The sequence below is a fragment of the Malus sylvestris genome, chromosome 3, assembly GCF_916048215.2.
Source record: "Malus sylvestris chromosome 3, drMalSylv7.2, whole genome shotgun sequence".
Taxonomy (NCBI): Eukaryota; Viridiplantae; Streptophyta; class Magnoliopsida; order Rosales; family Rosaceae; genus Malus; species Malus sylvestris.
In genome coordinates, this window is record NC_062262.1 from 6412386 (window position 1) to 6439530 (window position 27145).

Consider the following 27145-nt stretch of genomic DNA (forward strand, 5'->3'; position numbering starts at 1 on the left):
TAGTACGTGATTTCAGTTCAGAACGTCATAAGATAGTTCGATCTATTCTAGGATGCCACGATGGCATAGGTCTTTTTGTTTGGGCTTGAAGAACAAACAGTTGGGTTTAAATAGATTAGATACGGAAAGTATGGTAAATTACATAATTATTTTTTGAACAAACGATATTATTTATATAAAATATAAGGATAAACTTAGCGTTATAATAAACTAACAATAATTTATTCAAATTTATTTTTGACGAAATCAAACTTAAAATTTCTTAATTATAAATTACGTAATTAAAAATTACGCACAACGAAATCAAATTAAATTATAATAAAACTAAAAAAAATTAAAACCTCTGGATTAATAACTGGTATTCCCCGACTGGTAATCCGAGTTGATAGCAAGGGCAGTGAAGCAGTGACAACGACGGCACTTCTTTCCACAACCCATCAAACAAAACCCGCGAAAATCAAACACTCGGAATCGGAATAAAAAACCAAGGGTGTTCGAAGGGTTTCTGAACCCCTGAAACGCTCCAACCCTGGAGCCCGAAAAATGGATCCCGTAGAAGCCGCGAACGGGCTCTCGTTCCGGGTCGGGTTCTCCGGCCACAGTGGCCACCTCCGGCTCGAGCCCCTCTCCACTGTCGAGAGCTCCGACCCCGTCAAGTCTCTCCCTGATTTCATTCTGGTCGGTTCTCTCTTTCCACTTCGCAATTCCGCTGCAAATTTTCTTAATTTGGATTCTAGGGTTTGGTTTCGAAATTTGAAAGCTTGAATGCTTCATTGGCAAGCAAACGAGATTGGTTTCGAAATTGCTGAACATGAATGTGACTCGTAATTCAAGTATTAATGTTTGCATTGTTATGTATGTATCAGCCGCCTGCATTTCCTAGGGAGACGCCCGAATCAATAAAAGAGTATATAGAGGAGAAGTATCTTTCGCCAAGATTGGACGACGAAGTATTTGCACCCGAAAAAGTTGGGAGGCAGTGGGATTTCGACTGGTTTGATAAGGCAAATGTACCCTTGGAGCCAACACTGCCGCGCTGCGTTGTGGTTCCCACGTGGGAATTGCCGTTTCGGCGCCAGAAGAGTGGGTCGGCCGAATGTCAATGGGAACCTAAATCCGTGGAGGTATGTGGTTCACTCAGTGTTTGTGTTTGCCCACACATGTCGATTAGCTTAGCAAGTGAAGTCAAAAGCACAATGAGGTGATGTGATTCTTTTATTGTTCTAGATGCTATTAGAATATAGATCACCAGTAGTTTTTGTTCTTTAGGGATTTTTGCGTATTTTAGTGCTACATTTGTTACCATTGTGTTTCTAAGTGTGTCCCAGAGTTTGCTTTTATATTGGTTTAGGTGGATGTCTCAGAACTTATAGTAGGAGCTCAAGAGTCTGGTTCATTGCCACGTTTGGCTGGACCAGCTAAGGATTTTGTACGGGGAAGCATCAACAACCGCCCTTTTCGTCCGGGAGGCTTGGATGATTCCCAATCTCTAGAAAGAGTTCTTCCTGATGGTGCTTCTAATGGAGAATGGGTACGCGAACTTCTTGTTGGTGGCTCTCCTCAGGCTGTACCTCCAAGCTTTAAGCAAGGAATGGACCTTGGTGATCTGAAGGTTAATTTAATTGTCATCTAGATTGAAAGTTGTAAAAATATATATTATACAAAACATAATATTGATGGAAAAGCTTTTTTGGAAGGCCTATCCATGCTCGTGGAATGTATATAAGGATCAAAGTTCCCTGGAGAGCACATCAGATGAAAAACTGGTCAGTTTTGCTTCTCTCTCTCTCTCTTTCTCTCTACTGAGTCATAGTTTAAAAACTCAGTGGTTCTTCCTATAGTTTTTATACTTCTATCCTGTATGTATAATAATTGTCTCTTATCTTAAGTTGACAAATGTTTTGTTTTTATTTGTATGTGTTGCTAGTCTTTGCAGAGTGGGTTGTCTGTACAGTTTGATGACCTGTTCAAGAAAGCTTGGGAAGAGGATGTTGTTGAATTTGAAGGAGATGGTATGTATAAACTGCTAACTGGATACAATTTGTTTATAGCTTTTATAGTTTTATGGAATAAGAGCTGTAACTTAATTCACTGGGCCTTGATGCGTAGGCTTATAAAATTGGGGCAGTCATAGATCAGATTTAGAAGACTATACTGGAGTGGGGGCAGAAGTACTTTGGGGGAGAGTAAAATATTGGGCATCTTTTTGGGCTTCGGTTACTAAAGAGTTTAATAATTGCTCTCTATCTCAAATACTGTGGGATTTGTTAGCAGCAGTTAAGTGAGCTAAGTCTAGAATTGGCTACTGTAGCCAAATCCTATTGGGATTTTCCTTTCTAATTTGTTGGTGGACTTCTTATCCACTTCTATGTCTTTCACTATTCTTTAATAAAATTGTTTCTTCTAAAAAAAAAATAGATCAGATTTAGAATATGTCTGCTTTCAAATCAGCTGCAGATAACTTGGCTCTATTAGGTTGAGATTGCTTTGATGTTTATTCTCGACTAAGCATTGAAAGTAGATTTATGCAGAACTATGATACTGTTGACCCTAGAAATTACAAAGCCTACGTGGCGCGCAGGCCGAATATATTCTAAGCTAACTACGTCCTTCGGTGATTGCGGGGCGTGCCAACTCATCGGCAGAGGCTCGGCCGAGGAGTAAATTTGATGATGCTACGTTGGGTCGCGCTACTGACTTCTGCGTCTTGCGATTGCGGCCGAGAAAGGAACGCGTCTCGGCCTCTTGGGTTCTCGAGCCTGAAGACAAGGCTGCTATTTCTTACAAAGTTCACGAACCGAATTCGGCTTACAATGTGCCGAATGTAATAACTGTAACACCTCACCTCGCCGAGAAGGCTAATGAGATGACCTCGACCAACAAGGATTCGAAAACCCTTCTCGACCGAGACTTGGATAGGCAGTCGACCGTTCTCGCCGCAGTGCTGTTGATGCCAACGGAAGATACTGCGAGACCGACCGACTCTACGGTGACAGAGCTATCTATGCCGACTTAAGATATCACCGGTTGCTTCCACAGTGCTGTTGATGCCAACGGAAGATGTGTCAGCGAAAAAGGAAAAGAAAAAGATCTCAAGTTGTGAGAGTTTGCGCAGGGCAATTTTGTATTGATTTTTGTGGGGCTTTTCCATTGCTGAATGTCTTGTATTTATAGAAGCAGAACACCGAGCCCGAGTTCTAATCCTATTCGAACTAGGTTTCCTTCTCCGGATTAACGTTACCTCAATCAGTCCTACCTCTGCTAGGACTACGAATCTAGTCCTTAACTGAGCCGGATTCGCCTTCTAGTTTTACCGATCTCGTCGAGGGTCCCTATTGTATTAGGACTCGACTTGCACTCTGATTTAACCGATCTAGGCCTAGAAGCCCATGAGCTGAAGCCCCCATGACTTTCTCGCCGTAGTCTTCCCGGGCCGAAAGTGATACCTCCCTCGGCCCAAACTGCTATTTTGGGCCCAAACATTGCCCCCTCGCTTTTGAGGTCCTCGGCCTGAACCCTTCGGCCGAGTTTCGGCCTTGAAGAAGCGAATCTACCACTCAGGATCCCAATACCCGAGTTCCAAGGCGTATTTATTGAACATGTTCGCACGATCTTGATCCTGCTAAACCACTCGCCACGTGGCATCCCCTAACATGGCCAATCCCCGATAATGACGTCTGAAGCGTGCGCCTGCCCGAACCGTCTCGTCATTATGACCACTATCTCAATCCGCGAGCCATTTCATCAGTCCGTAAGCCCACCTGTCATCGTGCAGGCGTCGAACCGTCTTTCGTCATTAACTTCGCCGTCACACGCGATCGTGCGCCCCCAAAACCTAAAACCGTCGGTCTTCTCAACCGCATTCCCCAAATGCTCATCATGATCAACGATTCCTCCGGTCGATTTTGCCCTTTGTTTTGAATTTCGAACGATTGCTCTTCCTCCCATTACTCTATAAATACCGAAATTTCCTCATTTGTTCTTTACGTTCTCAAACTTCCTGAAATCCCCTACTCTTGCTCTCAAGTGCATTCCTCCATTCCAAGCTTTCGTCCTCAAATCCCCAACCCGAAAAACCTCCTTACGCTGTGCTTTTACAATGGCCTCTTTCATCTCCAAGCTTTCCCGGGAATGCGACCAGCATCAGAAGATCCTTGATCGGAGCTCGATCAAGAATATACGGTTCGAGAACGACATGAGCACCGTCCACCAAATCCTGGGTCCTCTCTTCAAGGCAACAATCCCGCCGACCATCACTGGTCTTCTCCAGGAACACTGCCTTACACCCTTGCTCCAAGGGTTTGAATGGTCGAGATGGGAGGCGGCAAAGCCCCAAGGCTCCTGGCCCTCGACGACCACCACCTGGGCGACCTGGGTTGTCCGAATGGAACGGCTCTTCGGCGAAAAATGGAAAATCCTGGGCATCTACGACGCCATCCTCCTTTCGTCGATGGACATTGTCCCTGACAAGGAGCTGCTCCTAGCCGCTCTATGCTTCTGGTGCTCAGCCACCAACACAATGGTCCTTCCCCTTGGTCCCATTGGTCCCACCATCCTGGACATCACCGCCATTTTGGGGACCTCGGCCACCGGGATCCCTATCGACGCGACCCTCTCCGGGCACCCGTCGAATATCGATCTGAAGACGCTCTTCGACCGTCGAGCCTTCGAGACCCTGAATAGTGACGGTCACATCCCGTCGAGGGATGAAATACAGAAGCTCCACAAGAACTTTCTCAACTACAACACCCTCTACCTTCACTTCGCCGGTCGAGGGGAAGAGGACCTGCGAGAAGGAGAGCATGAAGCCTTCCTCTTCTACTGGTACAATAAATACATTTGTTGTACCAAATCAAACAAATGTTTGGTCGAGAATATGCCAGTGGCCGAAGCCCTGGCCAGTGGTCGCGTCCTGGCGCTGAGTTCTAATATTCTTGCCCACCTCTTCCGTTGCCTGGCCGAGGCGACTCTCCACACGGTGGACCCCCACCAGAATGGCCCTCTCTGGGTCTTCCAGCTCTGGTTGCAGGTATACTTTGCCTCCCTTCGGCCGGCTATAGCTGATTTCTCAGCAACAGAGGCTCTTGGTCCTCAGCTAGCCTCCCGACCAACGCCTCCTCATCAGGCCGAAGAGGTGTTTAGGTACCTCTTTGCCCTTGACGATCTCACAAGCGACGAATTCCTGATTTGTCGTCGTCGTGATTACCCCCCCTCCATCAAACTGCCTACCTCTACGTGGGCGGCAGATGAGGACGCCGCTCTTCGCCGAACCTGGGGGTCGTTCGTGCTTGCTCGCGACCTTCCTCTCGGCTGCGACGGGAAACGGTCGGGGTGGGAAGTGTACCATCCGAACTTCCTTGCCCGTCAGCTCGGCTATCTTCAGGGCTGTCCCGTCCCCCTTCTTTCTTCCCGCACAGTATTGAGCCGCGGACGCGAGCCTCGCTCTTCAGAGAACGAGTGCAGGACTGCTGCGAAGGAGTTTCAAGAGTACTGCCAAAGATTTCGCCTTCGACCGGCCACCCCAGAAACCCATTGCACCGACACCTTCGGTGAGTGGTGGGAAAATTACACTCAAGAGTTCTTCGGTGCGCCGGTCGAGGATGTACTAAACAGGCTCTTCGGTAACCGACCTAAGAAAGCCCCGGCCCCCCATTCTCAAGGTAGTTGTTCAATTCCCCCTTTTTCTTCAACCTTGCCTGTTGTACGCCTTACTGAATTGTCTTTATCCTTTTAGGTAGTCGGCCTTTGAGAAAGACAGAGGTAGTTGCCGCTGCTATGGCCGGGAAAAAATCGGTCGTGGCCAAAAAGGACAAACCTGCTGGTAGGGCCGGGCTGACCAAACGGCCTCGCCAAGAGGCCGGGCCGGCTATCAAGCCTTCCCCGCCTGCCAAGCGGGTAAAGCAACTGGCGAAGAAAGGTGCACGGGAGATCCACGTTATTTCCAGCCACACGACGACTCCCAGTGCTTCCCCTTCTCCCGCCGCCGGCCATTCTGGGGTCAAGAAACAGCCGGCTTCAGCCGTAGAGACGATCCCAGCGCGGCCTGCTTCTGTGGCCGGCGAATCAGTCGTACCTACCTCTGTCGAGAAGGCACCTGTCTCACACCAGGCGGTTCCTACGACCGAGGAAACCTCTCCCAAGAATCCAAAGCCCACGGTCTTCGTGCTGGAAGAGAGTGAGGGGAGCGACGAGGTCCCGCTGGCGCGTCGTCCTCCTACTCGTCAACGAACTCCTCCAGTATCCGAGATGGCGGTTCGACACGGCCCCTCCTCGGCTAATCGTGGCAAGCACACGGTCGAGGAACCGACCCCGGCGGCCGAACCTCTCGTTCCTTCTCAAGACCAGGACGTCCCTGCCTCCACTGAAGCAGCTGCGCCAATCGGCCCATCGGCAGCCGACTGTGGCAAACGCCTGCTCGAGGAACCCGAGGCCACGGCGGAATCGCCGATCCATCCTCAAGACCAGGGCTTCCACATCCCTCCACAAGAGGTTACCTCGGCTTTTGTAAGTACCTTCGATTTTCCTCCTGATTGCTTTTCTGCTTTAGAATTCTAAACAAGGAAAAACTAAATGTCAGGTGCCTGTACATTCTTTTCACCGTCAATTCTATGCGCCGAAGGGCGTTATCTATATTTCCTGGCCGCCTCAGTGGCCATCAAACGTAGATAACCTCCATCGGCCTCGTGAAGTGAGAAGCAATCTGAGACACTGGGCTCGGCCATTGAGTTCTTTAGGTTCGAGCAACGACCCTGGGGACATGGCCGAGGTCTCCTCTCAGCAGGTTAAAAAAACGACACCCTCTTGCTATTCTCGTCATGACTTCCTTTAAGCTTAACCTTGTTTATTCGTGCAGGCTTCATGGGAGGTTGAATTCAAAGCTCTCCTCTCCAGTACGACTGCAGAGTCTGGTCCTTCGGCCGCTCCAACTGAGGCTGCCGATCCAAGCGCCCTAACCCAGTTGCGAGAAGTCCTGTCGCTCTCTTCATCGCAAGTACTTGAGCGCAACGGTCTTGATCTGCTCGGCGTGTGTCTGAACGACCTTGGGGCCGACGGTCGCCTAAGCGGAGATGCCATTGTTCGGGCATCGTCTGCTCTGGAGCGCGTTCGGGAGACATTTGGCATCTTCCAGACTGCTCTGAAGGCCGAACAGGACCTGCAAGCCGCCACGGCCGTTCAAGACACCCTCCGTCCGAAGATTGACGATCTACGGGCAAAAGGAGAAGCGTTAGCCGAACTCGACCGTCAGATGGCCGAACTAGCAAAACGCCGGTCGGTCATTGCTTCTGAACTTGCGAGGGACTTCGAGTCAGGCGGGAAGGATCGCCTAACTGAGTATGCGGCGGCCAAAAAACGGGTCGAGCGCCTGAGGCTAGACAAAAAGAATCGACAAGCCGAAGTCATCATGGCCGACGTGCGGTGGTTGGAATTGAAAGCTCTGCTCAGCACGCTTCTTCCCTCGTCTCCTTGAATGTATTTAGACCTACTCATTTTTGTAATACCTGTCAATTTTAATGGAATGACTTTTCCTACAACAAACTTTTTATTCACGCATTTCCCATGTGACCGGATAGTATTTCTTCAAGAACTTCCCATTAATTGGTAATTTGTGAACTACTCCAGTCCGGTCTTTAAGATGATACGCCCCTTTACCGTATACCTTATGCACAATGAACGGCCCTTCCCAATTCGGCGACCACTTGCCGAACCTAGGATCTTTTATTCCTACGGGCAACACCGTTTGCCACACCAATTCACCCTCGCCGAACGTTTTCTGTCGTACCCTTTGGTTATAGGCTCGCTCGGCAATCTGTTTCTGTGCCACCAGTAAGTTATAAGCGTCAAGTCGCGCTTCTTCCAAATCTTCTAGTTCCTGTCTCATGGACTGATTATATTCGGCGCTAAACAAACTACTTTGTTCAATTAATCGCAACGAATTTATGCTCAACTCGACTGGTAGCACCGCATCGTGTCCGTAAGTCAATGCGTACGGGGTTGTTGCAGTCGCCGATCGGGACGACGTTCGGTATGCCCATAATGCCTCGTTCAACTTCAAATGCCACATGCCAGGCCTCTCTTTTATTATTTTTTCGAGGATGCCAATCAACACTTTATTACTTGCCTCGGCCTGCCCATTCGCCTGTGGATAATACGGTGTGGACTGTTCCAGCCGAATTTTCAAATTGGCCGTGTATTCCTTAAACCTTTCGGCTGTGAAGATTGTTCCATTGTCGGTTATGATCGTTTCTGGCACACCGAACCGGGTCACAATGTGTTCCTCCACGAAATCGCAAACTTCTTTAGACGTTAATTCGGCATATGATTTTGCTTCGACCCACTTAGTAAAGTAATCAGTTGCGACTATTATCCATGCATGCTTAGCAGCTCCAGAAGTCGGCGTGATTTTGCCGATTACGTCCATGGCCCATCCTCTAAACGGCCACGGCTTAATGACCGAATGTAGCGATTCGGCCGGGACCCTTTGTATAGGCCCATGGATTTGGCACTGCACGCATCCTCGTGCAAACTCGATACAATCTTTCAGTATTCTCGGCCAAAAATAACCATGTCGTCGGAGTAGCCATCGCATTTTCCGTCCAGACTGGTGAGCTCCGCATACCCCTTCATGAACCTCTGCGATCGCTCGAGCACTCTCTTGAGGGCCGAGGCATAGCAATAACAAACCATCTTCACCCTTTCGGTACAACTCGCTCTGGTACGTGACATAGTTCGTGGCGTGAGCCCGTGTCCTGCGACTGTGTTTTCCGTTAGGATTATCAAGGTACTGCATAATGGGCTTTCTCCAATCATCTGGTACTGCCTCGGCCGCGCAAATTTCTATAGAGTCCTGGTCCTGCCGATCCACCAACGAAGGCAAGGACATGACCCTGGTGCGTATCACATTGTCTCGACGGAGGATTTGCTGATCAACCAAGGCCGGGTATAATTGTTGTAATATTGGTATCTCCCGGCCTAGCTTGCCCCCCAGGAGTTGTGCACCGGAGGCGATTTGAGCCAACTCGTCTGCGTCGGTATTATGAACCCGAGAAATATGCTCGAATGTAATGCCGTCAAAGGACTCGGCCAAATAGCTGGCGATCATGTGGTAAGGCGCCAGAGTACAACTTATGCAGCGAAAAGACCCATTAATTTGGTTAATTACTAATTCAGAATCCCCACGGACGAGGACACGAGTGGCATGTAGGTCAAGAAGGAGGCCTAGACCAATGACCAGAGCCTCGTACTCGGCCTGATTATTGGTACAGTCAAAATCCAATTTGAGCGAAAAAGACCAACGATCGTTGTGAGGAGACTGAATGACGATGCCTGCACCGGCCGAGGACGAAGTACTGGAACCATCGAAATACATCGTCCAATAGTTGTCGCGGGTCACCACCATGCCAATCTCAACATCAGCACCCCCGAAATCATAAGGCGAAGGGTGCTGGGCAAGGAAATCGGCCAACGCCTGTCCCTTCATAGCTTTTTGCGGCACGTATTGCAAACTAAACTCGGACAATGCCATCGTCCATTTCCCAATTCGGCCCTTCACAATTGGCCGGGTAAGCATGTACCGGATAACGTCGGTCTGGGCAATGACTTGGGTGACCGACGGGAGCATGTAATGCCTAAGCTTGGATGCAGCGAAGAACACAGCGAGACAGAGCTTCTCAACGGCGGAATAATTGATCTCCGGAGGACTCAGATTACGGCTGAGGTAGAAGATAGCCTGTTCCCGGCCGGCATCATTGTCTTGCGCGAGGAGGCAACCGATGGACTCGGCGGCCGCCGAGATGTACAGCTTGAGAGGCTTACCGCGCCGAGGAGGGACCAGGACAGGTGGGTTTGTAAGGGAAACCTTGATCTGTGTGAACGCCGCCTGGTGCTCCTCATTCCACATGAACTTATCAGAGTCCTTAAGCTTCAAAAGTGTGGAAAAGGCTTTCATTTTACCTGCCGAATTAGCAATAAATCGGCGTAAAAAATTGATCTGGCCGAGTAAGGACTGTAATTGTTTCTTCGTTGTTGGGGGTGGGGCGGTGATGATTGCGCGTGCCTTGTTCTCATCGACTTCAATCCCACGATGATGTACGAGGAAACCAAGAAAATTCCCGGCCGATACACCGAAGGCACACTTGGCAGGATTCATCTTGAGGTTGTGCTGACGCATACGGAGAAAAGCCTGTCGGAGATCGTCCAGATGTGTCTGTCGGCGTTTAGATTTGACGACAACATCGTCGATATAAACTTCGACGATGGTGCCAATTAAATCATGGAAGATGGTGTTCATCGCCCGCTGGTACGTGGCGCCGGCATTCTTGAGGCCGAATGGCATGACAACCCATTCGTAAGTGCCGAGTGCCCCCGGGCACCGGAAAGCAGTTTTGTGCACATCGGCTTCGGCAATAAATATTTGGTTATAGCCGGCATGTCCATCCAGAAAAGATAAGATCGCATGATTCGCCGCGGCATCGATTAACAGATCTGAAATCGGCATTGTATACTCATCTTTGGGCGTTGCCAGATTCAGATTGCGAAAATCGGTACAGATGCGCAGTGCACCACTTTTCTTTAATACAGGAACAATATTCGCCAACCATTCGACATATCGAGCTGTCCGAATGAACCCGGCTTTCAAAAGCCGAACTAATTCGTCCTTAACACTGAGTTGTACTTCGGTCGAGAATCGACGAGGTGGCTGACGGAAAGGCTTGAATCCGGGCTTAATACGTAATTCATGCTCGACCAAAGCACGATCTAAGCCGGGCATTTCATGATAACTCCAAGCAAAACAATCTTTGAATTCCGTAAGCAAAGCCCGCAACTCGTCCTTCATTTGTTGAGGAAGTAACGCACTAATAAACAAAAGTCGTGGGTCATCGGCCGTCCCAACATTAATTTCTTCCAAAGGGTCCTTGACAAGGGGCCGATGATCTTCGAGCTTGGCCGGGGCGGCTCGAATTTTATCAAAAGATAATACAGGCCCATTATCTCCCTCAGCAAGGAACTCGACGAGGTTGACACCCGAATTTGGTTGTTTGGATATCGTATACCAATGGGCCAGCAGTCGTTCCATAGTAGATGAAACCGCGGCCCTACGTGCTTCCCGATCGGCGTCAAACATCGGGTTCGGGGAGAAAGTTAGCTAATCCGAGTCTCGCCGAATCCTGCTGGACAGTCTCGGCGCCAACCTCGATAGCTTTCTGAACGGAAATCCGAGTCGGCCGTCCTTCTTCATTGAAGCCTTGCAACGTAATATAGCCGACGTGATCGTCATAATACCGTGCTTGAATCATGTTGGTTTCGAAGGGCTGGCTATCGGCCGGATGAACAGTGACCGATTTGCCGTCCCAAAAGACAAGCACTTGGTACAATGAGGAAGGAATACAGCTGGTTTGATGAATCCAATCTCGGCCGAGCAATGCATTATACTCGGTTTTGGAATCAACCACAAAAAAGGCGGTCATATGGGTGCGACCGGCAATATTCACAGTTAACGGAAGCACACCTTTGGTGTGGGACTTGTCGCCGACAAAACTGCTCATTGTGATCCCTGACGGAATAAGTTCGTCATTGGAACGGCGTAAGGCCTTCATGATGTTCAGGGGCATGATATTGACAGTAGCTCCACAATCGACAAAAACCTTAGAAACCGGATATCCCTCGATGTGTGCCGTTACATACAATGGCTTTAAATGGTGAAGCTTGGCCGATGATAAACGAGGGAACAATTCGGCCAAAGCGGCCTTTAGGCTATCATTTCTTGCTGTTGACTCGCCTTCAGCAATCGATATAAAATCAACATGACCAGGTTCCTCGACAACCACATCTCCATCGAGGAAATTTGGTTGAGCCGTGCTTGATTGAAAATCGGCAGGTAATACATGAACCATACTAATTTCCATATTATCCAGGACGGACGGGCCCATCTGGTCGAGACCCTCCTCGTTCGGTTGGTTAGCGACTACGGATTTGGTTGTCGTCAGAGTCGGACAACGAGATTCTTCCGTCCCTTCAACAATGTCACCCGGCGGAGCTGCTTCGGCCACTTGTTGGCTCCGCATGACCGCCTCAGGTAAGGTCGAGATTGACAATGAGCTTGGGGTCAAGTCCTGAACCTGCTCCTGGTAGTGTAGCCGAGCATCCCTAGTGTCGAGATAAGCATCAAGACGGGCAATACGGGCGATTTCATCGGTCGTAAGGCCGAAGAGAGAAACTGCTGAAAATACTTCAAAGTGATACCGTAAATACTGAAGGTCCTCTAGCGAGAAAGGAAGGTCAGCGACATCGATATCGGTATACGGGTCAACTTCAAATCCAAAGACACGAGCTTCTCGTATGTGCTGGAACCTTGCTTTCAATCCTGGATCTGAGGTCTTCTGGATGATCCGCTCAGCATCCGGACAAGCCAAGACAAGATCAATGGTGTCCTGACATGCCTTCGGCAAACCATACAAATCGTTGGCCGAATGTTCCTTATGAAATTCTCGCATATATTCCAAAGACTCCCCAAGGAACGGGGGGTGCAAATTCCGTCGAATTTTGACCAAAGGCTCTTGGATAGCTATCGGGGATAATTTACTTTCGGCCTTTTGCCTGAAATGTTCAACACGTGCCTTCATTTCCCCTGGTCGAATGAGAAGTTTGATCCGCTTATCGGCTTCTTCAAACATGGTCTCGACGTCTTGACCGACCAGCCGTTTTCCCTGAGCCAACTCTGTCATAATTGGTGGAGGTGGTTGCTTTTCATTAGTGGCAACTGTATCCTTCGGTCGCCACTTAGGGGCCGAAGTTTCTTGGGCTGCTTGTCGGCGAGCCATGCAATCCATCCGTTGATGCCGGCGTTTCTGAGATTTGGACAACGCGGTATAGACGCCCCTCGAAGAATGGTACGTATACCAACGTTGATCTCTAGGCTCAGGAGGCTTGAAGGTCTTTTGACTCCGTGATGATCCTGAACTGCTAGAATTACGCTTATAGTAATCATCGTCATAAAATGAAGCATCAAAATCGAGGCGCCGCCTGACCGGGGGTGTCTCTTCCATCCGTACTTTAGGACCGAGCCTCCCAAAAACCCCATGATGTTGGTCTTCATTGGCTACCTTTTGCCGAGTTACGGCCACGGGTTGCGAAGAAGGTTTCTCTTCTGGTTCACTGTCGACCTTCGCTTTACATTTCCTGCACAGAACCGCTGTCCCACTATCTTCATCGGCGCTATACTCCGTCAAAGATTTGACAATAGCGGGCCCCATTAAGGCCGCAGATAGTTTATTTGAACGCGAATCGGCCATGAACCGTGGCCGAACATTCTGACTCCGCGGGCGTTGTGTCTCACCCACTTCAGCCTTGCCTTTCCCTTTGTCCTTGGGTAGGTACGCGTCGACCATACTTACTGTTGCCGTGGGGAACGGATCAGTATCAACACTCATCCTCTTCTCGGGGAACTTCAGTTTGCCATTATCAATCCAGCTTTGGACGTTATCACGAAATACGACGCAATTGTTTGTCGTGTGTTTGCTCGAATTGTGGTATTTGCAATACACCTTTCCTTTAAGCTCCTCGGCCTTAGGAATGTTATGACCAGGCCGAAGCTTAATGATTCTTGCTGATAACAGTTGGTCAAAAATTGCGTCAGCCTTGGTAATATCAAAAGTATAAACCTTTGACGGTTTCGATGTTCCTTCAGTGGCCGAGCGACTTTTGGCTTCTCTAGAATCAACCTGAGTTAATGCCTTGCAAATGTATGGTTTATCTATTACTATCTCAGCCGCATCCACACTAACACATTCATCCTCGGTTGATGCATAATTGACAGTAGGGTTCTTGTAAATCGTTCCCCGAGTTGGAGTCTTCGAAGTCTTTTCCTCGCGGAGCAAATAATCGTACTGCTCAACATGCTGGGCCAATTCGTACATGTCCCGAAAATTTGCCCCCAAGAATTTCTTTTTGTATTCGACGTCAAGACCATTCAAAGCAAGTCTGACAAATTCGACTTCGGGTAAAGGCACTCGGCACCAATTCCTAGCCGATTTAAACCTAGTAAGATAATCCATTGGTGACTCATCAGACGCTTGAGCCATCCGTGCTAATGAAGAAACTGACATCTCCATCCCCGGCCGATAAAATTGCTCGTGGAACTTCTCGACCAACTCCTCCCAGTTTTGGACGGAATTAGGCGGGAGATTGATGTACCAGGCAAATGCCGAGCCGGTCAATGAAAAATTGAACAGCCGTAACTTGTGGAAATCACTATTCACATCTCCACATTGCGCGGTGAAACGAGCCACGTGCTCCAACGAAGACAGGGACGATTCACCAGCAAAAAGACTAAAATCTGGGATCTTGAAGCCCTTCGGGTATCCAAACGTCTCAACGTAAGCTGGGTATGGATGAATAAACTTGGGAAACTTCGGCCCTTTCTTCATAGCGGAGTCGATCATCCGCTGAACTTCGGTCATATCAACAGATGCTGCTTCGACCCTTTGGTCGGTCCCGTCTGACCTACTGTTCGACCCTCCTCCCTTCTCTAAGTTAATTGTTTTGAGCGGGGCAAGAATAGGCCCGGCCGGTACAATCGGTGCCGGATTGTTTTCTGGTAAGCAAGTTTGGCGAAGATCGAAAGGCCTGCTGCCACCAACTTGGCTAACCAGCATTTCGAGCAGTTTGGTTTGCCGATCATTGGCACTGAGTATCGCGTCCTGCAGCTTGTCAATGCCTCGACTGAACGTCTGCTCGACTGACCGAGACTGCTCGTCCAGTCGCTTTCTGAGGAATGACCTCGTTGGTGGGTCTGTTCCTTCACCACCATCCTCATCACATTCCTCTATTATCCCTTCATTGAGAACGCATGTGTTTCTGTTTGGGATCTCTAAACCACGGAGTTGACCGCCGAGATTAAGTTCTCTCTCTCGGCGAGTCGCGCTCGTGGACTCAGGTGTCCCAACGCTAAGGGGATTCTGCGCCTGTGGCACACTCTGTCCTATGCTCTGACTCGGTAAATCGGCTGTCGACTTTCCCATAGCTGTTTTTTTTTTTACCGATCGTGTTTCAATTGGCATGAACTTCGTAGTTTAGCACTGGGTCCCACTGGGCGTGCCAAAATGTTGACCCTAGAAATTACAAAGCCTACGTGGCGCGCAGGCCGAATATATTCTAAGCTAACTACGTCCTTCGGTGATTGCGGGGCGTGCCAACTCGTCGGCAGAGGCTCGGCCGAGGAGTAAATTTGATGATGCTACGTTGGGTCGCGCTACTGACTTCTGCGTCTTGCGATTGCGGCCGAGAAAGGAACGCGTCTCGGCCTCTTGGGTTCTCGAGCCTGAAGACAAGGCTGCTATTTCTTACAAAGTTCACGAACCGAATTCGGCTTACAATGTGCCGAATGTAATAACTGTAACACCTCACCTCGCCGAGAAGGCTAATGAGATGACCTCGACCAACAAGGATTCGAAAACCCTTCTCGACCGAGACTTGGATAGGCAGTCGACCGTTCTCGCCGCAGTGCTGTTGATGCCAACGGAAGATACTGCGAGACCGACCGACTCTACGGTGACAGAGCTATCTATGCCGACTTAAGATATCACCGGTTGCTTCCACAGTGCTGTTGATGCCAACGGAAGATGTGTCAGCGAAAAAGGAAAAGAAAAAGATCTCAAGTTGTGAGAGTTTGCGCAGGGCAATTTTGTATTGATTTTTGTGGGGCTTTTCCATTGCTGAATGTCTTGTATTTATAGAAGCAGAACACCGAGCCCGAGTTCTAATCCTATTCGAACTAGGTTTCCTTCTCCGGATTAACGTTACCTCAATCAGTCCTACCTCTGCTAGGACTACGAATCTAGTCCTTAACTGAGCCGGATTCGCCTTCTAGTTTTACCGATCTCGTCGAGGGTCCCTATTGTATTAGGACTCGACTTGCACTCTGATTTAACCGATCTAGGCCTAGAAGCCCATGAGCTGAAGCCCCCATGACTTTCTCGCCGTAGTCTTCCCGGGCCGAAAGTGATACCTCCCTCGGCCCAAACTGCTATTTTGGGCCCAAACAGATACATTCCAAGGTCATGTATCCACATTGGATTTCAGCTTCTAATAGTTGCAGGGTTAATAAACCATGCATCTATAATAATTAATAAAGTGAAAAGTTAACTCTTTTGCCCCCTGCCTATCAAACATTAACTAGGTTTATGGATTATGTTGGATGAATAAATGTGTAATAGGGATGAGAGCCCACATTGTTGTCAACTATTCACTGAGTAACTTTGAACAAATGACAAAATTACTGTGAGCTGTCTCTCCGAGTCTTTAGTGTTTTGCTTTCACTATTTTTGGGCTAATCTGGATGCCATCCACAAAGGTCAATTGTCAGGATCAGAATCTGTTAAGTCAGAGGATGAAGCAAAGGAGGTTGATGTTGCCATCGATACTTCTGAGCCTGAATTGTCTTTGTTGGATGAGATTTTGTCAGTTGCGGCAGGAGAATCAAAGTCAAGATCTAATGGAATTGGTGAAGATGGTGAACAAAATCCGAAGAAGGTATTTATTTGTGAAGTAACTGTTTACAGAAACTTTCTAATATTTGAGCATGTCATGTTTCGTGCTTTTAACTGAATTTTGCTCACTGCTGTATATTTATTTTTTAACTAGTTCGCCATTGGCAGGCTTGGGCTATTAGTGGAGGTACTGAATATATTGCAGAGAACTTTCATGATCTTGTTCCCGACAAAGCACTTGATTTTCCGTTTGAATTGGACAAATTCCAGAAGGAGGTATCGGTCAATCCAAACTCTCTTCTACTATGTTTCCATTAGAAGATTGATTTCTTTTTAGTTACTAAGCTTGGTTTTCCTTGGCTTGTAGTTGAGTTTGTATCCCTTTAACTAATATAATTTAATTATATGATGAAAAAAATTAAGATCAGTAGTTGATTTATGCACATACATAGTACACTCTCAGTCATTTTCAAGAGTGGGATGTTGCTGATGTCCCACATACATTGTTTGTGTTGACTACATAACAAAGTCAACATGGTTAAGTACATTGTACAGTGATGTCATGCAGAGAACAGGGCTAGATATATGTTGTTGTTGGGTGAGTTATACTTTTAGCGCTCTTGAGAAGGTTAAAAGCTTAATAGTTGTGTTGTGTAGCTACTTAATTTATTATCCAACTTGTAACGCAAATTCTCATGTTGAAACAGTCATTAGACTTTTCATGTGACAGTAAATTGCAGGATTCGTGGACAAAAAAAATTACACTTAGAAATTTTTAGTGTAATTTATTCGACTTTCCTCCTTTTCTCTCACTATTATAGATTACAAATTATTTAACATTTGTTATCTTTAGGATTGCTTTGAGAATTCTGTTTTTTATATCCTAAATAAACTTTCCTCTGCACTGTGATGTTTACAGGCTATTTATTATCTTGAAAAGGGGGACTCAGTATTTGTGGCTGCTCACACATCAGCTGGAAAGACAGTTGTTGCAGAATATGCATTTGCTTTAGCATCAAAAGTACAGCTTGAATCCTTGAGCTCGCTGTTACTTTTATTCATATATATTTAATTTTTCGTCAATTCTGACCTTTATGTTAATTTTGTGCAGCATTGTACCAGAGCTGTGTATACTGCTCCTATCAAAACCATCAGCAATCAAAAATATAGAGATTTGTGTGGAAAATTTGATGTTGGACTTCTCACTGGTGATGTTAGCTTGAGGCCAGAGGCTTCTTGTCTTATTATGACCACCGAAATATTAAGGTCAATGCTTTATCGTGGTGCTGACATAATACGTGATATTGAATGGGTAAAAGGCTCATTTTTTTTGTGATATTCTTTTGAACACTAATTTCCCATTATTTTCTTGGTTAATATTGTATTTGTTTTCCCCAGTTTTTTTACAAGTTATTAATATATTTTTGTTACTCTTTCTGCATGTGTGTGGAGATAGGTTATCTTTGATGAAGTGCACTATGTCAATGATGTTGAAAGAGGTGTTGTTTGGGAAGAAGTTATTATAATGCTACCAAGACACATCAATATTGTTCTCCTTTCAGCTACGGTATTTACTTTTTCCTGATACCATTGCCAATGTCCACATGAAACAAATATGAAAATATGAAGTATGATTATCTATAAAAAGAAAGGTATGAGGATTTAGGTTTGTTGACCACTATTGTATTTTTTTATTTTTTTTGACAAAATAAATTTTTTTAGTAGAAACGAGAGAATTTTATTAAAACAATAGAAGGAATTACAACAAGTGGATAAGAAATCCACCAACTTGCCAAACTAGCTAAGACCTCTCAAGTATGACTACTTTACAAGTAACTAAGGCTGAACCAAATTCATTTTACTGCTGCTAACATATCCATCACCATATAAGAAAGATAACCCCTGAACTCATTCGAAACTGATGCCCAGTATCTTACTCTACCCATAATTCCTCAACTCCCACTCCGTTATAATCCTCAAAAATTCTTCTATCACGCTCCAACCAAATGTTCCAGAAAACTGCCAACACCAAACTGCCCCACAAAGCTTTAGCTTTCTTCCCCTTTCCTAAAGCCTTGAACTTGGTGCTTAGAAGCTCGAAACAACCCTTTGGAATAACCCAACTAGCTCTAACTTCCGTGAACTATGTCAACCCCAGTTGTATCAAGTAAGAGCAATGGTGAAAAACATGATTAACACTCTCCTCAGATTTACACAAACTGCACCACTGAGGAGAAATGCAAATAAAAGTCCTTCGCTTTTGAACTTGATCATAGGTGTTAGACCTTCCCAATAGATACTAACCACGCAAGAACTTTGACATTTGGAGGAGATTATGTTTTTCAAATCCGAGAATAGGGTGGATATGTTGCACAAGAAAAACTGAAAGAGCTATCGGATTTGCAAGTGAACAATCCTGACCCATCTAGTTTCCACCTATTATCCGCTCTTTATTGAATCAAACAAACATCTTCCACCTTCTCTAACAACCCAGCCGCCTTTGCTATCACCAACTCATTCAATTTTCTTCTGAAATCAAAATTCCAACTCATTGACTGAAGAGAAGGATCCACAAAACTTGAAATTCTGTGGTCATGCTTTCCCCTGCCTCTGTATTATTATTTTTGTTTGCGGCACAAGATGCATTGTGTTACATATTAGTTATGAATTTGTAGGTACCAAACAAAGTTGAGTTTGCTGACTGGATTGGACAGACAAAGCAAAAGCAAATTCGTGTTACTGGGTAAGCATGAATCTTTGTGGCATATGGATTTATTTATTAGTTATGTTATCTTGGTTTTCTTTTGACAGTTCATATTATTTAAAACTCTCTTTCTCTTTTTCTCATTGCTCATTCTTATTTTTATAAGGATGTGGCTTACAGGAAGTTTGAATTACATTGTTGTCAACTTATTATTTACACTATTTTCACATTTGAGAATATAATTTTGATATCAGGACTACAAAAAGACCAGTTCCATTGGAGCACTGTCTATTTTACTCCGGAGAACTTTACAAAATATGTGAAAGCGAAATCTTCATTCCCCAGGGGTTCAAAGCTGCAAAAGATGCATTTAAGAAAAAGAATATGAGTGCCACTACTGGTGGTAGTGGATCACAGGCACCAGCTTCAGCTTCTCATGATGGGACTCGATCTCAAAAACAAAGTTCAAACTGGGGCGGAAAACAGAAGAAGCAATCTGGTTCCCAAAATTCAGGGAATTTCTCCCGAACTGGAGGAGCAAATCAAAACAATGGAAATGGCATGAACAGTTGGGGTTTAAGAAGATCAGATGCTTCTTTGTGGTTGTCACTTATTAACAAGCTCTCAAAGATGTCACTATTACCTGTATGTTTGAATATAACCCCTGTGCCACATGTCCGTTGCTTTAAATTCATTTGATTCTAGTCATTCATGGAAAGAATACAACCACCACCTGTGAAGATTGTGTAGTGTTTTTTTCCTTTATATGGAACAAAATGTGGAAATGTCAAAATATAAAAATAAGAAATAGAATAGTTTTAGATAAATAAGAGGAAGGCACCATGAAATGTGTTTTCTGCATCATTTTCTTATTTAACAGGGCAAAAAACGTTGATTCCCTCCATTTTTTTCAGCTCTAGCATCTACGAAACTATTGTTAATAGTCCATGGCAAGATTGGAATTTCTACTCAATATGTAGGAACCAGAGAGTTGTTGCATTATTCTTGTTAATGCCTGTGTTAGGAACTTAGAGTTACCTTCTCTGACAGTAATTAATAATTTACCTTCTCTTATAGTAATTAATAATTATCTAATATTGGTGTCAATGTGTGCCTAGGTGGTTGTATTTTGTTTCTCAAAGATTCGCTGTGATAAGTCAGCTGATAGTATGTATGGGACTGACCTTACAAGTAGTTCTGAGAAAAGTGAGATTCGTGTTTTCTGTGACAAAGCATTTTCGCGCCTAAAGGGATCTGACAGGACTTTACCACAGGTTCAGTTGCATGCTAATTATTTCTTTATACTTAACCAGAAAACCTTGAGACTTGGACATAATATGTTTGATATACAGGTTGTCAGAGTTCAAAGCCTTCTCCATAGAGGAATTGGCGTCCATCATGCTGGACTACTTCCAATTGTTAAGGAAGTAGTGGAAATGCTTTTTTGTCGCGGAGTGATCAAGGTATTTTACTTCTGTGTCGTGGCATTCGTATTTGGATCTTCAAAATGATACACCAGTCACCTGTGATGATCTTTAGAGGTTAAAAAAAATATTGCAAATAGTTTGTATGTGTGTTAATAAGGACTATTTGAGTTCAGGTTTCACCATTGTTGTTTTCCCATTTGATTGAGTTGTCAGGGTCATTTTTAATGTGTAATGTTTCAGTGCTTTATCTCTGTTGTTGTAGGTTTTGTTCTCAACAGAGACATTTGCAATGGGGGTTAATGCACCAGCTAGAACGGTTAGTTGTGTTTACGTGGTTTTCTCAAAATGGGAAGTATAATTCTGCTACACATATAAAAAAATAATTTATGTTATTTTTTCCTTTCACGCATATTCTTTATATCTGACTTCCTTTGTTAAATTGGTTTTCTACTTTTTAATTTTGAATTGATTAACATCAATCAATCTTACAAACCTTCAAAGAAATAGTTGTACAAGTTTACAAATAGTCCTGTTGGCACAATAGTTTGCAAATTTGTTGACTGAACTAATTATTTTCATAATTTGAGGCTACTTACGTAAGATTTTCTATTTTTTACATCTTATAACATGGTCATGAAGAAGAGTCTTTAATTCAATTCCACCATTAAACTGATTCGCTTGATGGTTTTGACTTCATAATTGAGTTCTATAGTCTTAATCATTACTTCATTAAAACAAGAGAGAACATAGTCTCTGACACCTAAATGTATTATAATTTTCTGCAGAGCCACTTCATGTCCTGTATTAGTTCTGGTTTATTTGTATTGATGAAACTTCAATTTTGACAAACATTTCTGATTTGCCAATAGAATATCTTGAGTTCTATACCTGTTTGCTTTGTGTTGGTCGCATTCTAACATTCTTCAAGGTGTTTTGCAGGTTGTTTTTGATACGTTAAGGAAATTTGATGGCAAGGAATTTAGACAATTATTTCCAGGAGAATACACTCAAATGGCAGGCCGTGCAGGCAGAAGAGGACTTGATAAAATTGGTACAGTTATTGTAATGTGCCGTGATGAAATCCTAGAAGAGGGTGATTTGAAGAATGTCATAGTTGGAAGTGCAACCAAGCTTGAATCTCAGTTTCGGCTTACCTATATCATGATCCTGCATCTCCTTCGTGTTGAGGAACTGAAGGTACCTGGTTACTTAATTCGTACAAAAAGGGAAGGAAAAGGATTGCAGATCAGTATTTTACCAAAATTGAAGTAACATTCCAAGTTCTAGGTGCTAAAGATAAAGCCTGCATCTTGGTACATCTAGCTTTGCAAAAATACAGAGACATGCTTCCCATAACTTATGCAACCTTATGGGGGTAAACAAATATATGCCTCTTAGAAATAGAGTGGCCCAGAATCACTAGTATTTCATTGAGGCTCATTAGGAGGGGAAAGAAAACCTGGTAGGTGTGGCTCAGGCTGCATTTAAAGTAACACCCATCGTGGCCCCACTGGGTGAAGGAATAGCTTCTAGATTTTAACCTCATTCTCACAATATTTTATCAGCAAGAGCTTATTTTTCGTAAAGTTATAATGATTGTCCCTTTCAGTTAATTCTTTGTTTATGGAGAATACAAGTCTTCTTTTCATATCATAAGTCCGTAAGGTTTTAGCTCAGGCTGCACTTAAAGTAGAACCATCTTGGGTCTATTGGGAAAATGAATGGCTTCTGCATGTTAACCTGAGTCTCAAAGTATTCTATCAACTGATATGGATTGTCCCTTCTAATTAATTCTGTGTTTTTGAAGAATACAAGTCTGGTTTTCATATCGTAAGTAAAGGTTTTAATGACTCCATTTTACTACTATTGGTTGGGACTATCACTGCAGGTGGAGGACATGCTGAAAAGAAGTTTTGCTGAGTTCCATGCTCAGAAGAAACTACCAGAACATCAGCGACTTCTGATGCGAAAGCTTGCTCAGCCTACAAAAACTATTGAGTATGTTTATGGCAGAGTCATTGTTACTTATTTGTATAATCTTGACATGGGCATGTACATGTTTTGTATGTGACGTCATATGCTACTTCTTACATGATATTTAAGCTTGTTTTACTCAATTCAGTGGTAACCTACTAAATGTGGTTGTAGTTCATTGCCATGCATGTAAGCTTTAAAAAATTAAAAGACTGCTAGACAAGTGATATGTAAAAATGGTTATGTATAAATCTTGGTGATTTTGGCTTAGGCTTATATGTCATTATCTCATAATGACCACATTTTCTGCTATTAGTAAGCTTATTAATCTAATTTGTGGACTTGTAACAGCATATCATTTAACGATATGAAAAAATGATTCTTTTTTAAAACAATGGTCGATGGGTTGTCCTTATTAATCAGTCTAGTAAATGTGTAAGGTGGGCATCTCTATGATACTAATTGTCAAAGCTTCATCTATGCAATATGAGCAACTTAGATGCTGCAGTTCTTTTCTTCTTGTTATTTTTTGCCTTTCATCACGTACAAACCTTTATGTCAGTGTCACATGGTTGTTTTGCATGTAGATGTGTAAAATGTGAAACAGCTATTGAGGAGTATTATGACATGTACTCAGAAGCTGCGAAGTATAGCAAGGAAATATTGGAGGCCGTTATGCAGTCTCCTATTGCCAAACAATTTCTTACAACTGGGAGAGTGGTAGTCATGGGATCACACTCAGTGAGTTCCTTACATATCTATTCCTTACATAGTTACACATCTATTCCAGTCATAACCTAAACCTCTTTTCTTTTTCTTTTTTCCATAAATTCCCCTTGTCCTTCCTCAGGATCAAATTGTAGTATTACTCTTCTGAGTAGTGCATGCAATGTGTTACTAGATATGATTCTTTTCATGCATGACTTTTGGTGATTCTTAAAGTGATTTGTGGTTACTGAAATTATGCTGACATCTGATGTATATCTATCAAAAAATAATTTAAAAGAAGAAAGAGTGCTGTCTTCTGGTGGTGAGTTGGTTGGAAATGTGTTTTAGAAGAATGAAATATTTGTAATTAGAATAAGACTTGGACTTAATTATTTTCTATCTCTGAGTATAATTTAGCTGTGACTTAAATAAACAACCCAATTTAATTCCATTAAACACCCCAAAGCTGGAGTCTTCACGGACCACTCTTATGCAAAAGTTGGGAGACATGATCCTACATCCTGGAGGGAAGATCAACATAGATTCTAGGAAGTTTGAGTTACCATACCTTAAGCCTAAAGAAAAAATGGAACTTAAACGAAAAGCTCCCGGTACTGTTCACTTTAACAAAAAACCACATTTTTACACTAAAAAGTCAATCTTGGTACTATTCACTTTACCCTTTATTTTGTCCTTATCGTTAAAAATCAAAGTTTTCAAACCTTTTTCATTAGTTTTCCTAAGAAAAAATTGGCAATCAAGTTTCAGAACTTATTATTTTTACTCTGGAAATGATTGATAATAGAAAATGGCATGTATTAAACCTTGAAGGTCAATTGATAATCTGAGATATTGCTCTGTGATATCTCACTCTCCCTTCCTTCGCCTTTGAAACTGAAGTCAAAGGGGATCATGTTTGTTCATATCATTTTCCCTGATCGTATGGTTGATTGCATCTATTCTGCTGTTTCTCTTTCTCATTTTCAACTGCATTTGTAAACTCTTCTGATTTGCCATTGATATTTCATTATTTCTATCTGGTTCTTTGTTAGATAGTGATTGGTATGCTAATACTGTATCATGCTTTACCAACAGGCACAGGACCACTTGCTTGGAGTCGTTGTGAAAACACCTAGTGCTAATAATAAACAGTACATCGTTTTGGTGCTGAAACCTGAATTATTGCCCCAGACTCCACTGGGTAGTGGTAACTTGCAAGACAGTAAAAACACAGATTTTCCACAAGGTTATTTTGTGGTACCAAAATCTAAACGTGCTCTTGATGAAGAGTATCGTTCTGGTGTCACACCTCGGAAAGCATCGGGTGTCATCAAGATAAAATTACCACACCAGGGTTCTGCTGCTGGGGTGAGCTTTGAGGTTAAAGAAGTTGACAGCAAAGATTTTCTATGCATATGCAATTGCAAGATAAAAATTGACCAAGTTGGGCTTCTTGAAGACAATAGCAATGCTGCTTACTCCAAGACAGTTCAACAGCTGTTGGACACAAAATCTGACAGAAATGAGTACCCTCCAGCCTTGGATCCGTATAAAGGTACATATTTGTCTTCTTTTTTTTTTTTTTGAACAATCGATATTATCTACACTAAGGTGAGGGGTTGGGCTTAGCCTCACACATATTTGTCAATTTTAAATAAGAAGTAAGATCAAGTAAATGCAGTTGTATCATTACAAAGTTACATTCATCCCAGATAAATATACACTTTCATGTAACTATAGAATTGTGATGCATGCCTTCTTTGGTTTTATGTCGTTGGAAATCTGAATTCCCGACTATGCACTCCTTGGTTTGATATTCGGTTGTCCCCTTTACTTTCTCTTTTCTGTTCAATTGTTTCTGTTTGGTTCAAAGTTCAATTGTTGAGAAAGCCTACTAGCCTGCTTATATAATATCTTGCATGTGCTCATTAAAACGTGCCTAACACTTGGGATAAATTGGGAATTTTTAGAGCTTAACTCGCCCTTAAAGCTGACTTTCATGGTGGTGACTCTGGTTCAGATCTGAATTTGAGAGACGTAAATCTTGTCGGAACATACTATAAGTGGATTAACTTATTGCAAAAGATGGCAACGAACAAGTGCCATGGGTGTATAAAGTTGGACGAGCACATTAAGTTAGCAAGAGAGATAAAGAGACACAGTGAGGAAGTCGATGCTCTTAAGTTTGAAATGTCAGATGAAGCACTTAAACAAATGCCAGACTTTCAAGGCCGGGTACTTTTCTACGATCCGCATATTTTTTTCTTAGTTGCTGTGGCTTGTGCTAATTGTCTTAACACTTATGATTCATCTTCGTAGTTTAATTTTGTATTTTCACTATTTTCAGATAGATGTTCTGAAGGAAATTGGATGTATAGATGCTGATCTTGTGGTTCAAATAAAAGGCCGTGTTGCATGCGAAATGAATTCTGGGGAGGAGTTGATATCCACAGAGTGTTTGTTTGAAAACCAACTGGATGACCTGGAACCAGAAGAAGCAGTGGCGTTGATGTCTGCCTTTGTGTTTCAGCAGAGGAAGACTTCAGATCCTTCTCTTACTCCAAAACTGTCTCAGGCCAAACAGAGGTCATTCACTCCCATCATCTGCATACAAATTTTCTTCTGTGCCAAGTTCCATGCTTAAATATCGTGTTTAATACAAAATATATGCATAAGGTTTTGGTAGTATGCTTTATGCTTACATTTAGAGGCTGCAATCAACCACCAGATCTGGCCGGATTTGTTACATAGAATTTTTACTTCTCGGTGACTTTAAGCAGAGACTTGTTATCAGATATGAGATGTTTACGAAGTTCTGGCTTGGGTACTGATAATCAAAACTTCGATTACATCATGCTGCATATACCTTAACTTCCATCAAAATTGTGTTCTGTATTATTCCCGTTCCCGTGTAAACTCATTTTATATAATTATTCATTTCAGGTTGTACGATACAGCAATAAGACTTGGCCAGCTTCAAGCCCACTACAATGTTCAAATAAATCCAGAGGAGTATGCTCGAGAGAATCTCAAGTTTGGTCTTGTTGAAGTCGTTTATGAGTGGGCAAAGGTATTTATCTGAGAATTTCATCAATTCTTCGTACGATTTTTAGAGTGGTTGGTCTTACATGCCCTTGTTATCGCAGGGCACTCCGTTCGCAGACATTTGCGAACTTACAGATGTTCCAGAAGGCATGATAGTTCGAACCATTGTCAGACTTGATGAGACGTGCCGTGAGTTCAAAAATGCTGCATCTATTATGGGTAATTCTGCTCTGTACAAGAAAATGGAAACAGCTTCAAATGCGATAAAGCGTGACATTGTATTTGCCGCTAGCTTATACGTCACCGGAGTCTAACTGCTTCGCAACCTGAAGGTATACCACTCCAGTTCATCCCTGTAAGTACTGAGTGGGAGGATCTACCTGGAGAAGCACACTGCATTCATACCCGTTTGTTGTATGTTACCATACGCTCAATTTCCGCAAAGTTCCTCAATCTTCGGTCATAGAATTTGTTTATTGTACTGTAATTGATTCGTTCTGCTAACAATTTTAGATGCAGAACTACAGCAGGATTTCAATGTGCAATTGTAGTTCAGAAATAGAAAGCTAACTAGTGACATTTTCTTTTTCGCGCTCGAGCTAAATTTTTCACCGAAGAAGAGATGTCATTAGCATCGAAAACCATAATCTTAGGATTAGTTTTGGTCATTTATCGTCCTCACCATTCATGTAAATCGAACCTGAGACTTCCATCCTCTCCAAGACAAATACATCAGAAGGCTAGTTGGCAGCTAACATGCAATTTATGCAGCAGAGAGAGTTTGCTAAGTGGAATAATAAAGA

At 43.8% G+C, this 27145-nt stretch overlaps 1 protein-coding gene across 2 annotated transcripts; it reads left to right on the forward strand.

The window, feature by feature from the left end:
- The first annotated feature begins 360 nt into the window (after window positions 1–360).
- On the forward strand, window positions 361–26931 carry LOC126614900 (DExH-box ATP-dependent RNA helicase DExH11-like). 2 transcript variants are annotated; one of them, XM_050282590.1, is made up of 23 exons: window positions 361–678; window positions 867–1124; window positions 1352–1612; window positions 1698–1766; window positions 1928–2012; window positions 16349–16527; window positions 16653–16760; window positions 17404–17505; window positions 17596–17796; window positions 17941–18051; window positions 19160–19227; window positions 19443–19833; window positions 20307–20462; window positions 20541–20651; window positions 20878–20931; window positions 21555–21812; window positions 22504–22613; window positions 23177–23330; window positions 24393–24852; window positions 25318–25532; window positions 25645–25883; window positions 26241–26367; window positions 26444–26931. In XM_050282590.1, the coding sequence occupies exons 1-23, from the start codon at window positions 544–546 to the stop codon at window positions 26654–26656; spliced, it is 4065 nt and encodes a 1354-aa protein (XP_050138547.1). In that variant the 5' UTR covers window positions 361–543; the 3' UTR covers window positions 26657–26931. The 2 variants fall into 2 exon arrangements, with proteins under 2 accessions (XP_050138547.1, XP_050138548.1); XM_050282591.1 differs by having other exon boundaries at window positions 1937–2012.
- Window positions 26932–27145: the final 214 nt, after the last annotated feature.